The sequence below is a fragment of the Nomia melanderi genome, chromosome 11, assembly GCF_051020985.1.
Source record: "Nomia melanderi isolate GNS246 chromosome 11, iyNomMela1, whole genome shotgun sequence".
NCBI lineage: Eukaryota > Metazoa > Arthropoda > Insecta > Hymenoptera > Halictidae > Nomia > Nomia melanderi.
The window spans coordinates 13,933,198-13,948,533 of record NC_135009.1 but is presented as its reverse complement, the minus strand read 5'-3'; the positions used below and the strand labels follow the sequence as shown (position 1 = coordinate 13,948,533).

Below are 15,336 nucleotides of genomic sequence, written 5' to 3'. Positions count from 1 at the left end.
GTGTCTAGTTGAACATAGAACAGCAAAGGGTTAAGCAGCGCGTTTCCTGATGCATTGGCCGAAAGCGGTCGTGGCCGCACGACAAATTCGTTTGTCCCAGTTTCCCCGGCGTTGAAATCCGAGGCAATAAAGCAACGTCGAACTTTATGTCTGTCCGGGTCGTAAAATTTTTCATGTGTTCTACCGAGAGTTTCGACGCTTTATCGCCACGTTCTGCTTCCAGACCGGCACCACGGCGCTCTTCTTCGCTGCCCAGGGCGGCTACATGGACATCGCCTGCCTTTTACTGGAACACGGCGCTACCGTGGACTCGTGCAGCATAGTAAGTTGACTAAGGCCCGATAAATGCTACAGATCGTAAGATCGATGTTTTAAATTAAACAAACATAGAGCGACATCCATCTGACAAGAAGAAGGCCAGACATAAAAATCTGTTTCTACATGAAACCCTCTTTTAACAATGGTCCTCCGTTTTCGAAGAAAATGAGCTTCAAGTTTACGTTACTGTGATAAGACGATAAATGATATTACAATAACAAAATACAAGTTATCTAGAGATTATTCAAAGGAAACAAAGGAAACGGAGAAAACCGAATTCCAAGCATGGAGATTTAACATACAAATTTAAAACTCATTTTAGTCGAGGAGGACCATTGTCAAAAGAGCCATAAGGACTTTTCATTTCTAGATATATCATAACGTCCACAGGGTTTCATTTAGAAACAAATTTTTGTCTGGCCCTCTGCTTGTAAGATCGAATTATTTATACAAGGTGCCGTGATAAAATGTTACCACGATAAAAGGAAATTTTAAAAGAAACTAAAATTCAGAGTTTTACCAGCCAACAAAGTGTGCTAACATTCCTTTCGCGACACCATGTAGTGTGAACACATGCATTCTAGATAACTGAAGAATATTTAGTTGAATCGAGAGTGACCGGTAGTGTCTATCGGGCCTAACAGACGATCGAAAATGAAATCGGCAAACCGCAAGACGAAAACTAGACGGTATTTTTGTGGCGCGATTTGCAGGACGGCGGCACCCCACTTTTCGTCGCGTGCCAGTGCGGTCACCTGGACGTGGTGGAAGGCCTGATCGAGAGAGGTGCCAATCCGAACGCGCACATGAAGGTAGTTCCGCATCTTTAACTTTCGTCTTGTTTTCACAGTGTTAATTGTCCGTTTAATAGATGGCAATCAACTTGGGCCAGCTAACCGGCGTGCTTAATGAAGATCATTCAGGATTCACTTTAGCAAGACCCTGAATTATGGAGGAGGATTTGGAAGATTTAACACTCGCTTGGCGCAGGGATTCACGCGGTATCACGTGTGCCGCTTGAACCACCGATAACCGGTGTTATTAAGTTTATTAACACTAGAACCACCGAGCGCCGACAATTTTTCTATAGACAACTTGCAACGAGGATATAGAATTATAAATTACAAGTTTATAGAAACGAGTTTCACTTCCGGTAACTCTGCGTGTTTCTGACTTAACTTCTGACGTTAATCTTCTGATTAATTATGCAAGGATTCGGTTGATCGGAATCGATTAATTTAAATAACTATGGAAATCATTCAATTGAATTCAACCCGTTCGGTGGTTCTAGCGTTAAGCATATCTAAAGAAGTAACGGTAAAGCGGATCCCGCGTTCGTAAAAAAGCAGAGTTTGTAATTAAAAGGACGTGTAACGTTTCTTTTTATAGCGGCTCGCCGATCAGCCGCGAGCGCGGCCCGACAATTCGGTCGAAAAGTCGAAACGGCGCGGCCGGTCCGAATGCCGGTCACGCACGACCCCCGAATAATTAGCAGCGCGCAATCGGCATTTAAATGTCACATTCCCGTCGTGTCCGGCGTGCACGCGAGACCGGCGCGCGGCCCATGAATTTTACATTTTACAGCCGCGTCGCGCACGCACGCTCCTTTCGAATTTGTTCCGCGTTATCGCAAGTGTGTCGCGGGACGGTCCGCGCGCACCGTGACGGCAATACGCGCGGCTGATTGACAGCGAGAGCAACGCGCCTGTCGCATTGTGGCATTCCATCTGTTCCAACACGCCCGGCGGTGTCCTTCGAGCGTCGCCGAAGAATAGTATCATTTACTTATTGTCAGTGTACACCGTACGTATCTACGGAGGAACCAGAAGCGCGTTGTTTGATCGGCGCTATTCTGGTTACCGTCTGTTAACACATTCCCGGCTGCATAGAGTTTCTCAAAGTATACAGTTGAGCACCGGAGTACTGACATTCGAGTGCGTATGAATATAAGAAGTACACGATGCCAGGGGTTAAGTAGGATTAACGCTTTGACGTGAAATAGACGCGTGACGGAAATAGTTTCTACGTCGGCGCTAGAATTACCGTCAAAACGACCCATTCAAGATTCCTTTTTTTCCAGTTATTGAGAAGATAACGGAAGCTTCTCTGAGAAGGTAGAGATATTGATTCAGTAATACAGAAACTGCAAATCAATTGAAGTCTCAGTAGCATTTAGTTTCTAGAGAAATTTCAGAACATTTTGAGCTTGGTAGTTCTAGTGTCAATATACTTTAAACATGACAATCTTCTTGGTCCTGCCACCTGATGCTATATATAAAGAAATGCAAGCTTTTCCACGATAGATATACTTTTACTTTTCTCTATACTAAATATTATTTTGACTACCAACGTCAGCAGACGACGTCTCCAGTTCAAGACTTGTTAGATAACAAAAAAAAAGCTAAAGAAAAATGGAAACGCGTTGGTAAAAGAACAGTGAGAGATCCCATTCGGTTGGCTAAGTGTTAACCGGTATTCTTTTAATACATATAAAACAACGCGGAAACACGTTACAGGCATTGTTCCAAAAAAATTATAAATAACGCAGTACGTCACCGGTATTCAGCTGTAGTAGTTCGAATGACGTATTTACTAGCTCACCGGTCTCGAATGTGCTAACACTGCTGTAGTTATCTTCACAGAGGATCCGATAACGCATCAGGCGAACAGTCCACCCAAAATTCTCGAGCTGATAAAAAGAGCTTCCAAGTCGGTGCAGCTAAGTCAACGGTAAAGGAGAGAAAGTACTGATGCGTGTGTCGAGTATCCCTGAAAGGAGTAGCGGTTCAGGGCGACGCGGACTGGGTCCGGTCGCCAGGAACCCATACTTTCACTGGGCCGTTCCTTGCCTCGGAGCGTCGACGAAAACCCATTCGTCAAGCGACGCGTCCCGGTGCACCTTCCTTTATTGGACGCGTTTCCATCCGACCGGCCCGGCGATCGGCGATGTCCCCCGGACAGAGCGGTCGGGGACGCGTTCCACGGAGTTCCCGGTGTTCCCCGAACCGTGTCAGGCCAGGAGACATAATACCTATCCATTACAAACCGCAGAAATTCTATAACGGCGATCAACCTGTCCATCTAGCCACGACAAAGTCGCGTCGCGGTCACGCGATTTTTCTCAACCGGTGCATGATCGAACATGTTGACCATCGGCGGTTCGACGGAATTCGCCGGACACCTTGGCGCACCGTCTATCGACGTCGAAGGACCATTTGCGGCGAAACACGTTCACCGCTAGAAAGATTTTCGAATGACTTTTCCTCCGTAAGAAAGGCAAACGGCATTAGAACGAATGAATAACCCTTTGGATGAAGATTCTATATCAATTGCTTAATTAATAGAAAAAGGGAAACTATGTGCTGATCTCTCTGCAGTAATTAAATCATTTGCGACTCAGTCTTCCAAATATGAACACCTCATTTCGTCGAAATGATGTTCATAGAGGGTTAATGATTCGATACCGTAGCTCTCGAGTTACGTTACTCAGTTACTTATGTTACTAAATACGTTGATTCGACATCGGTGTCCTTGTAATTGCTTTCAAGCGGTTTGAACGCTCAGGTTCGGTGGCCATCATGACGGTCAACGTGTTAAGGCTCGATTTACATTGTTTAGCAAATGTTGTTTCGACTGATACTGTTACATGAATATGTATGTTAATCGCCAGCTTTTAGGCCTCTAATTTCCAAGGTGTATAATGAATGCCAATGTTTCTAGAGGCTACGGACTAAAGCATAAATGCCCGTAAACCTAACGTTACAGTTGATTTAACTTCGCATTGGTCGGATTTTTCTAACGAAGGTTCGTTTGATTCGCCAGGACGGTGCCACCGCCCTCTTCATCGCCGCCCAGAATGGTCACGTGAGGATCCTGGAGGTGCTCCTGGAGCACGGGGCGAAGACGGACGCAGCGCGGACTGACGGTGCCACGCCTCTGTGGATAGGAGCGCAAATGGGGCACGATCACGTCGTGAGAAGGCTCCTGAAAGCCGGCGCGAAGGTCGATGCCACCAGACACGTAAGTCTCGGCAATGATCAGGGAGCAGCCAGGAATCTTGATTCCGTTATCGGCCGAACAGAGAATGACCATCGCGATGCGTGCAGGAGTATTAATTGCAGCTTCTTTTGTAGGATGGAGCGACACCGCTTTTTAAGGCGGCTCACAAGGGACACACCGCCGTCGTCGGGGAACTGCTTAAGTACCGTCCATCGCTCGGCATCCTTCCTGTAAGTTCGAGGACAGTTTTCAAACGATTCGATACGACGACGCGTTAACGTTTACCGAGAGGCTGGAGGAGATAGAATTGATAAAGGTTTCATAGGCACCTTATGTTGAGATGCATAATCGACGAGCTGTTACCGGGCTACTTGTGAATAGCGAAGGATCTCGGTTATGCAACGGCTTGATATGTTCTAGAACGGTGAAAGCGCGCTCCACGCAGCAGCCTTAACAGGACAAATGACGGTGGCCAGGCAACTGGTGGGAGCAGGAGCGGACCCTCTGCTGCTGAACCAAGAGGGTGTGACGCCACTTCAGTTAGCTGTTAGACACTCGCAGACGCAGGTCGCCAATTACCTGAAGGATAAAGTTAGAGCACGGACGGGGACCTCTTAGCAATGCGGCTCTCCGTCCAGTGACGTAGACGTTGCATTCGCAGGAGTAACAGGGGGGGAATCTATAGACCAGTGAAAGAGAGATCAGTATTTCTAAAGAGAATGTAATATATATATATATACAGATATATATCTACACATGTTGAATGTACTATATTCGATAATTTATAAATAAAACGAAGTGCAATCTTATTATAATTCGTGAACGTTACAGCATTCGAGGTGTAACCGAGATGTTGATCTTTCTGACACGCTGTATGTACAGTGAGCGTGGCCAGACGCTCTGTCATTATCTTGACTCTTGGCTGGCTCGCGATGACCCCGTTTGTCATTTTAATCCTTACCGGGGCGAAACGGAGAAATAATTGAAATATTTTTAACTTAATAACGGGGCCACGGTGACCCGGTTTTATCATGATATTCCTATTCCACCAGCTGAGAGTTGAAATTGTTAGCTACTTATCCGATGTATATACAGTTAGACATATAAAAAGTACCACTCTTGTAATGTAAAATAGATCTTGAACGCATTCTCTTGTATATATATATATATACATATATTCTTACATGAATTTTGGAAATATTCATTCTTTCAATGGACCGTGTTACGCAACAAGGTTGTTTTTACAGTAGAGCGAAACATATATATATATATATATATATATTTTTCTTAGTAGTAACGAACCGGTGGTTATAGAAGAAAAACGTCGACAACCTTCGTAGATACATAGTGCATACCATTAAACGTTGCAATCGTTTCTGTTCTAATTAAGAATTATATAAGACTGATTGATTTGCCTTGGAGTATGTAAAATTAACGAATTTAATAGTTCAATATCTATTTCTTCTTGTTTATTTATATAATATTGTTAACGCACACGCGAAACGTAAAGAAACAACGGAAAGTGAGTTTTTTTTCGTTCTCGTACTATCATCATATATAGATATATAAGATATTCAAACGTTTTATTTGAATGTAACGTTAAATCAGATATTTTATAACTTGTTTGTTTGGTGTTAATGTATAATATAATAAATACCTTTACTGTTTTCCCAAAGTATTCATGTCCTTTTATATAGAAATGTACATATATGCATATCGACTTATCAATTAAGGAAGCTTTACAAGCTAGTAAATTATTTACAGTGCGGAACACGCGATAACGCATATAATTATATGTACTTTATACATAAATATCGAATATTTCTGCTTTGTCTGATATCACAGAATGAGTCAAATATTACTGATCGAACTTTCAATTTCAACTGTACGTCGAACCGTGAAATTATAATTAAATAAGAAAATGTGCCTAAATATATATATATTTAGTGCTATAAACAACAGCTTATTGGCAATAATAAATACTATGTATATTTCATTACATACAGACACAAAAAACAATTTTAAAAGTTCTCTCTGGTCCAAAACGTAAATTGCAGAATTGTTTTCCAACTTCTAATTCCATACTCATTGATTTATGAGTAATATCGTTAGTCTGCATTAATTTACATATATATGTATACATGTTCTACCCATACTAATGTTCACAGAAAAACACCACTCATGTCAAGATATAAAAAACGTTAGGGAAAAAAGAAATTGTGTCTTTAACAGAAAGAAAAAGAAGGACACGCATCGCCGGTGGTAACTTGAAGAAAGGCTGAGAGAACAAGTCAAAGGTGTATAATTCATGTTAAACACGTCCTTGTAACCCAGCTGCTAAGTGCCTATTTCCTATTTCCATTTGCAGATGCAAAGCATCTTCTGGTTAAAGTAATACAGTTTTGCTGGGAAGTGTGTCAAACGGTTCTGCCACTCTTCACGAATTGAACGGTATCAATTAGAAGTTTACAATGTCAACGCCACGACGAATTTTATCAATTATCACTTCTGCACTGATAAGGTAGATAACAGAACACATACTTCGTGATCCAGATACAAAGAAGTATCAGTGACACGCTGATTGTCGACGACTATCATCATGGTTCGTGATCGAATGCCGGAATTACATGCCGTTAGTATTGCATTGTTCAACAGAATCTCGAGCGTGACAGTTTTCGTTTATACACGGTGTAATTAACATTATCGGAGAGCGTACGCCAAACGAAAATCATTCGAGTTAACACTCTGAGACACACCATTCATTTCAAAGGCACCGCTTAGCTTCGTTCACCATTATATTTGTTTTAGTAAGATCCTACCTACGTGCACGGATTGAAATGCTTAAACTTCGCAAATCAAAATTGAATCGATATTAACAGAAATAAAACATCAATTGAGTAACGAACGATAATTTCTTTGAAAATAAGCTTTTCATTTGTTATCTGTTAAAAATACTTCGTCAAAAACTTAAAGCAACTAAAGTTGTTGATTATCAACTTCGAAAGTCATTTTTCTTTGAAACATAAATGATCGCTGTTCAAAACAGTAAGCATAGATTATTTTCTTTTAAAGAAATTTGCGAAAACAGTATCTTCTGTAAATCAACACTTATTAAAGAGATTTCAACGGAACTTTATCTTCTGTGCGATATAATAGATTACTAGGGTACACCATAAAATTAATTGTAGAAAAGAAAAGAATTTTCTTTGGGGAACTCAATTTCTCATTTTTCGAATACTGTTCTAAACGCATAATTCTTTTTATGAAAAAAACAGATAAACTCTTTATAACACGCCCCTTAATTTTTGTTTGTTTAGTGTCAAACTAACAGCACTACATTTGGTAAAAGATTTATACAAGATGTACACATCCAAATATCCCAGAATAAGAAACTCAAGGAAGTATTGGATGAAGTACGTATTCACATAGATACATGCGTATAATTAAGTCACCGTTCAAATATCACAGACTCTTGTATTGGCAGTAGACATATAAATCATATTAATACAGGTCGAAGAAATTCGTGGATTCATTCAGCTTATTAGCGAGAACACGTCTATTGTAAAGGATTTATATAATAATGTGTTGTCGCACACGAATAAAGGTAAGAAACAAATACCAAATGTTGTACTTATCTCCTAGCTAATCGTCCGCGTGTTTCAGACATACAAAAAGAACTGGAAGTTCGCACGTATAGCATTACGCAAACGTCGTTTCTTATACAACGAAAGTTAAGAGGTAGGTAATTTTTTTTCTTTTCCATTTTACCTATAAATTGCAGCTTAAATAAAAGTAAAGAAATAAAAGCTATTTGTTTTATCTATCCTAATCAGACTCACTATCATCTTGAATTTGACAAATGTTTCTCTCTACCAGTTTACGTTGCACATCTATCTTTCTGGCCTTTGATATGTTAGTAGCACTGTCGAATTCGAACTCAAAGCATCTCGATGATCTTGGTGTACTGGTACTAGGGCCAGGCTCCGAGGGTGAATGCTGTTGTGGAATTGGCGTTGACGTAACGGGATTCCAAGTATCCAAAGAATTACTATTCATACTCGAAAGTTGAGAGATAGAGACACGCTCCAATAGAATTGTAGGATATAAGTCACAACTTTTTATATCTGACATCTTGGAAGGACTAATCTGATTATTTGTATCACATGGTGCATTTTCTTCTTCACTGGAGCTTTCATCGTCACAACCAATTTCTCCTAGTTGCCTAGAATGGAATATAATTAATTAGCAATCATTAATGTGCATGTTATTAAACATTTAGGTACTTACCTTTTGAATTGATCCACTTCCTTCTCCAAGTTTGGATATTCGTTTAATATATTAGATAATTGATCTTTGTTATACTCTGAATAAATTTTAACTAAAAGTCTTTTCACCTCATTCTCTAACGGAGACTTTAAAGAGGATAATTTCTTCTTTAGCTTTACTAATACAGGTAATAGAACTTCTAAGCCATGCTTTTTTATTCCTTCAATAATAATAGTTATTGCACTAGCAGCAGGTGTCATCGCTGGAGCTACAGATTCTTCAGATTCTAGTTGATCATCGTCACTCTGTTTGTTAAGAGATGATGGTTTCAAACGCTCGTTACTAATCACGTACAGTGCATCCTTTAAGACATATGCTCCTTCCTCTTTTTTAACATCAATTGAATTAGCGCATGTTCCACCGAGTATCTGACTAGTTATTTTTACAAGTATCTTTATCTTCCCTGGAGGATCCAAATGATCCAACATGAAATCGTATATAGTTCTTCGTTTATCTTCATTCCTTTTTCCAGGAAGCATTAATGCATTTCTTTCTTTCTCACGCATCCTTTGATTATAAATTTTTTGTTGCGATTTATAATTATTATAATGATATATGCTTTGTAAAAATTGTTGTGATATTAAAGTCTTGTTTTTTGTCAGTAACCTTTCTTCTATGAGAAAGGTAGTCAGTTCCCGTATCATATTATCTGGATCCGATAACATTGTCAATATATGAAAAAAGAATGGACCCTTAATCTTGATATAATCTTCAAGAAGAAGTTGAATAAATATTACCATGATGGCTTCCCTGACTTGTGGACTGGAATCCTTCATACTAACACACATATCGGACAGATATGGTTCAACCAATGCGGTGAATCTAACACAGATATCACCCATAGCTTTCGCAGTGTTTATTTTCACTGCAATTTGAAAAACCGAACTCAAGTTCGTTTCTTGCCTCATTAATTTACCAAATATTGGAACTACTTCTTTCGCGATCTCACGATCTCTCATCGCTTGTTGACCAAGAATTACGACTGCTGACGCTTGTAATTCCTGTATTTCCTTTATAGCTTCTGGCAGTGCCTCCCACTCTAATAAAATACCTTGCAGAATTCGTAATGTTAACGGTGAAATTTTACAAGTGGATAAAAGTGTAGAATGTCCTAATGTGAACATAGCTTTTAAATAGTGAGGTGCCGCTTCTATGGCCTGATTTTCATTCTTAAAAATTTTGGTGATTTCTGCCTCCGACAGTTTGATTAAGTTCTGTACGTTGATCTCCAGTAGGTTGTTACCTTTGTCAGGATTTAAAAACTGTACAATATTGTGTATAATATCCAAGCAACTACTGATCAAACCAAAATTAATTTTAAATTGCTGTAGACATTGATACAGGTAAAGATACAGGTCCTCCAAAACTTTATTATCCAAGGACTTCCAAGAATATTTTAAAACCTGCAAGACTAAACTGGTATAGAAACTGTTCTCTTCAAAGATATCCTTATAATTTGTGATATATTTACTCATATTCGGTAGCTGAGTATTTTCAGCTAGTGCAGCTAGGAATATCCAAGCTCCTACGTTATTAGTCGTACCAATATGAGTCTGTATATTCTTTACCACAGAATTAGTGATAGTACCATTCTTCACCCATAAGTTACAAGCTTTCGATAAATGTCGTCGCATTTTCAAGTTAGTTAACGTATTTAAAATTTTCCATGGTAAACTGTTAGCTACGTTATTAGTACTTTTAGAAGAAATTATTCTATTTAACAGTAACTCTTGTAAATAATCTAGCACCTTCTCTTGCACTTTAATCTCAACATCGAATATTTGCGGTATAACAGTTTGCACCCATTCATCTAAAAGTTGTGAATTGTCTGGGAACTTCTCTAAAAGTTGAGAGAGAATTTGTATAGCGTATCGACGCACCGTTAACGTTGGATCTCTACAACGACGGCTAATTGCAGGTACTACCTCATTCATCAGTGTTGGAAATAATAAGATTAAATTTTTTAAAATCTGTAACGTGCTCCGTCTTATCATTGCTCTTTCATCCTCTATTCTTTCTGTTAGCATAGATAATAAAGTATTTGAACCGGGTAGCAGATCAGTATTTTCAGATAAAGCTTCTTTTATGTCGTCAAATATAAGAAACTTTTTATCGGGTTCGGATCCTTCAAAAATTGTTTTAAATATTAGCTTATCCACCTCCACATTAAACTCTGTAAATTCTGCGATTATTGCCATAGCTTTCCCTCTCACCATACTTGAACAATCCATGCATCTACTTAATACAACAGCAAGCAAGACTCTTCTTGTTGTTTGTTTCAAACTATCACTTATGTCATAGTCCATCAAAAAAGAATTGACCAATAATTTACCAATTATTTCTTGAGCAAATACTCTGTAGGGTATTTTGTTATGATGTGATAGTAGTATTACATTTTTAAAGGCTTCAAGAATAATGCTTTGATTACATATTCCAAAAAGTTTCATTAGTATACAAGCTTGCTTCTGACGAGGTTCGAGTCTATCTGGACACTTTAGCATTAGATGCTGTATTAATGTAATAATTGCAACTTTCGCATCTCTCAGATGGTCATGCAGTAAAACTTTTAAAAAATTTATAGTACGTTCACGTACATTTGTAATAAATTTTGCATGTGTATCCATGGAATTACACAATAAACGAGGTAATGCATACTTCGCTATGATTGTAATAGTAACTTTAATGGGACCATGCTTGCTATCACACAGTTCTTGTAATGCTGCGTAAGCATTTCTTACTAATGATACTTCCACAGTACCATTTTGCCCATTGAAAAAATTAGTATCCATACAATCACTTTCTACTTTTGTTACCTCAAGTAACCCATGAATAGTAGTGTCTAATGATTGCATATGGTCTTTAAACCAGAATGACCTTATCATTGTAATCAAACTACAAATAATTATATTTAAATTTTTCGTTAATGTTTCTTTTTCATTAGGTAAAAGAATGACATTGTCATTTATTGACTCGTCCGTTATATTAAAATCATCTAAACTCACTGGTTTAGTACGCTTCTTGACAAGAGGTTGCAGTTGGACAGAGTTCCTTTTCAGCGTCTCGATAGCATGTTGATATAAATTTGGGTGGAATACATTAAAAGCACTACTACCGGGAATAGCCAAAAGTATAAAATATAAATTGGTAGCATAAAGACAAGATTGTTTGGAATCATCATCAGCTTCTTTACTTTGGCCGCTGTTTATTATATAACCCAATACAGCTAATAAAGCACGCACCTTTATATCCATTATGATCAATGTGTTCCAAGAGATTTCCGAACACTGTTCAGTATCATTCTGATCCTTACCTATAGCTAGCCATGACTTTACAATTATGCAGGTCTCATGCAGAAGCAGTCTTATATCTTCACTTTCTAAGAACATGAGGTACTCATCAGGTGGTTCATTGTAAATCATAAATTCTGTATCCCAAATGGATTGAATCCAGTCTTCGTTGAGATCACTGAATTTAAAATCGTCAAATATTTTTAAAGACTCCATAGTAACAACTGCTCTTGGTTTAAATCATTTTAAAACGAAAGCTACAATTATTATCAATTTCTTTCAAATATATCTTGTAAATGTAAATATAACCTTAACTTATCATTCGATAAAGAAAAACTTGTGGCCTCAGGTTATCATTTTCTGAGTACGTATCGATAATGATTTTATAATTCCGTTGTAGTGTGCATGAACAGAAATCTTTACACGATGTTTATCACGGAACATTTCGTTCATAATATGTAAAGTCCTATAAACGACTCTGGCGTCCATGCGAAAGCGGGAAACTTACTGACCAATTACATTCTCCGCAATATGCAACATTTTTAACTCTGTAAACAAGCGTGCATTTTCGCATCGTATTTTCATACACACGCTGATAAAAATCACAGTAATAATTTATATGTTATCACAACCGATGTTGTACTCAGAGTTACAAGTATATTACATATTCAAAGTATATTATGCAGAAAATATGTCGATAGAATTGGCTAGATTTTAGGCGGGCAAAACTATTTTACGTTCAGAGCGTCAGGTCACGTGGAATGATGGAAATTGAGTGGTCTAAAAAATAAACACTACCTTATCTTAATTAGAAATGTTAATTTTGAATTACACGTTATAAGCTACATTGAAAGTACATGTAGGATTTGTACACAAAACTAAAATGAATATTACAATACGTTTTTACAGAAATGGGAAAAGAAATTGCTCCAATTGATGATTTATCTTTGTCAAGTATCATAGAGGGTCCCGCGCATTTACGAATTAAAGCATTGCAATACACAACAATGATAAGACTATTCTCAGATATTATGGAAGAATACAATATGTCTATGTTGAGATACCACGAAAAATGCCGTTTACTATTACAACAACAAAAGTCGTTAAGTACGTTTCTAAATATTCCGAATTGTTGTCATTTAAATATATTCATACCAGTTTCCTTAAACTTCTAGTCAGAAGGCATATCACAAGTGAGGAATTGGATAATTTACTCGACTCTCAAGAAAATAGTTTGTTTGTCGATAATGTAAGTGTTATTATTACATTTATTCAGATTAAGCAGATATAATCTCCTTGACTGATAGATTTTAGAGGATAGTAAAATTGCTAGACAACAATTGTCAGACATACAAAGCAGACACAATGATATAGTGAAACTAGAAAAATCCATTGCAGAAGTAAGAGATATATTTACTGAAATGGCGTTCCTGATTGAAAAACAGGTAAGTATAATGTAAGTAACTTTCAAGTAAACAAAATTCAAACTTCAACTTTTTTTTAACAGGGTGAACAGGTAAATAGTGTAGAATATTTTGCTGGTAAAACTGCAAACAATGTTGACACTGGTCGCACAGACCTCAAAAAAGCAGAGAAACGAAGTCACAGATATAGAAAGGTATTAATATTATATATCAACGGATACATAATAAAAACATAATTATATAATTAAATACAAAATATTTTTTTCAGAGAAAGGTTAAAATCGGTTTTATCGTCTGTGCTATAATTATTTTTCTCTTACTACTATTTTTGCTTTTGTAAATAGTGTAAAAGTAAAAAATATGGCCATTTTAATATCATTAGAAAAATAAAGGTATTTTTCCTATCACTATATAGTTTATCCATCCTGTTAATATGTAATACTTATAACAATTGTTAAACCTTTTCTTTTATCATACCTTGTTTTTGTATACATAATTTTCGAAGTATCTAACAAGACCTATTGCACTTGGTCTATGTTTATAGTCCATGGTAGTGCAAACAAAAAATAACTCAAGGACACTGTCATATTCCTTCCCTAGTTGAATGGCAGGTAATGGTGGGCGTGTACCTGTGATTATTAATATACTTAATGTACTAACTTTTAAAAATACCACTATAGAAATACTTACCATATTTGGCATGAATTATTTCTTCCAGGAAGACAACACTGTCATTCATGCTCTCATCATGTCTCCTATTTCTTGTAACATCTTGCATGTCTGTTTCTGTAAATGAATCATCAAAAGAACTGGCATCTTTTTCCACTGTCTCTAGATGAGGTGTTGACAAAGCTATCATTTCCCACATAACTAAGCCACTTGCCCAAATGTCTGCTGCATTTGTAACAGGTCCATCTCCTGAGAAATAAAATTTCCATTTAATAGACTGCAGTTATCTAAATGGTCATTTAGATACTAATCAAAATACAACCATGTATTATTTCAGGCGCGCTCCAGCACTCTGTTCCAATGTATGCAAAGTCCCCTTTTGATATATCCATTTTTAATGATTTTGTAAGTGGTACAGATACCCCAAAATCGCAAAGCTTAACTCTATTGTAATCTTCAGAAACCAATACATTATGACTTTTTATATCACCATGCAAAATATAAGCAGTATGATGCAAGTATTTTAATCCTTTCATAATTTCATATGTTATTTTCAAAATAACTTTTGCCGGAAATGGATCGTCATCACTACAAAGTTTTTCTTCTATCTTATCACCTAAAAATATACAACTGTTTCAATTGCTCAATAATTCATACAATTAAGTAGTGAATGTTTTTTTATACTTAAAGAAGCATCCAATTTCTCCATTGCAAGGCAAGGATCAATTTGTCCATCATTTGAAACTTCAGTCAATGCTCGGAAACCTACAATATTTGGATGATTCAGCTTACGAAGTACCTCTGCTTCGAATCGAATGCGTTCATTGTACTCTTCTGCATGTTTAACGTTATGGTTCCTTTTCTTTATTGCCCATGGTGATCGAGCGAACCCGACTTTCGGCGATCGTTCCAAGGAAAACACGCTGACACCTGACAACACATTTATTTGCTGATATTATGTTTATAGAAAATATGATATTAAATAATATTATATCAAAGAATTACTTTATAAAATAATTCATAGTAATACAAATATAATTATATCATTATAGTAAATAGTATTACCGGTTCCATAACCTATCTGTTCTAAAAACGGCGAGGCTGGTATCTTAATAGGAGTTTGTATTTCTAAATTGTCCTGCAATCTGCTCTTGTACCTCTTCGACGGCGTCTTAAACTCAGCCATTTTATTTATATTATTATCGAGACGATTCACTCTCACGTCAATGCAGCTACAACACTTTCCGTCCGTTAAATTTCAAATTTCCTCGACGCAGGACGCATAAGTAGTGCCAACCCAACGTGCACAAAAT

The 15,336-nt window shown here is 37.4% G+C and overlaps 4 protein-coding genes across 7 annotated transcripts in view; 2 read left to right on the top strand and 2 right to left on the bottom strand.

The window, feature by feature from the left end:
- The window catches only part of LOC116432212 (uncharacterized), a 22,253-nt gene extending 16,311 nt beyond the window's left edge, over positions 1–5,942 (top strand). For all 3 annotated transcript variants that reach the window (XM_031988764.2, XM_031988763.2, XM_031988762.2), the window contains 5 exons: positions 224–322; positions 1,032–1,130; positions 4,141–4,338; positions 4,452–4,547; positions 4,738–5,942. In XM_031988764.2, coding sequence (XP_031844624.1) covers positions 224–322; positions 1,032–1,130; positions 4,141–4,338; positions 4,452–4,547; positions 4,738–4,935 — 690 coding nt within the window. In that variant the 3' untranslated portion in view covers positions 4,936–5,942. The remainder of the gene's footprint in view (positions 1–223; positions 323–1,031; positions 1,131–4,140; positions 4,339–4,451; positions 4,548–4,737) is intronic.
- Positions 5,776–12,450, bottom strand: LOC116432204 (condensin-2 complex subunit D3). 2 transcript variants are annotated; one of them, XM_031988738.2, is made up of 3 exons: positions 11,646–11,786; positions 8,605–11,535; positions 5,776–8,539 (listed from the first exon to the last, which is right to left on the bottom strand). In XM_031988738.2, the coding sequence occupies exons 2-3, from the start codon at positions 11,523–11,525 to the stop codon at positions 8,143–8,145; spliced, it is 3,318 nt and encodes a 1,105-aa protein (XP_031844598.1). In that variant the 5' UTR covers positions 11,526–11,535; positions 11,646–11,786; the 3' UTR covers positions 5,776–8,142. The 2 variants fall into 2 exon arrangements, with proteins under 2 accessions (XP_031844598.1, XP_031844597.1); XM_031988737.2 differs by having other exon boundaries at positions 8,605–12,450.
- On the top strand, positions 6,135–13,839 carry LOC116432214 (syntaxin-1A). The gene is made up of 10 exons (XM_031988765.2): positions 6,135–6,614; positions 6,686–6,949; positions 7,635–7,730; positions 7,828–7,921; positions 7,981–8,055; positions 12,840–13,037; positions 13,106–13,179; positions 13,238–13,375; positions 13,438–13,548; positions 13,623–13,839. The coding sequence occupies exons 2-10, from the start codon at positions 6,917–6,919 to the stop codon at positions 13,692–13,694; spliced, it is 891 nt and encodes a 296-aa protein (XP_031844625.1). The 5' UTR covers positions 6,135–6,614; positions 6,686–6,916; the 3' UTR covers positions 13,695–13,839.
- LOC116432209 (lymphokine-activated killer T-cell-originated protein kinase) lies at positions 12,458–15,336 on the bottom strand. Its single transcript, XM_031988748.1, has 6 exons — positions 15,089–15,336; positions 14,708–14,953; positions 14,346–14,639; positions 14,045–14,272; positions 13,832–13,983; positions 12,458–12,478 (listed from the first exon to the last, which is right to left on the bottom strand). The coding sequence occupies exons 1-6, from the start codon at positions 15,207–15,209 to the stop codon at positions 12,473–12,475; spliced, it is 1,047 nt and encodes a 348-aa protein (XP_031844608.1). The 5' UTR covers positions 15,210–15,336; the 3' UTR covers positions 12,458–12,472.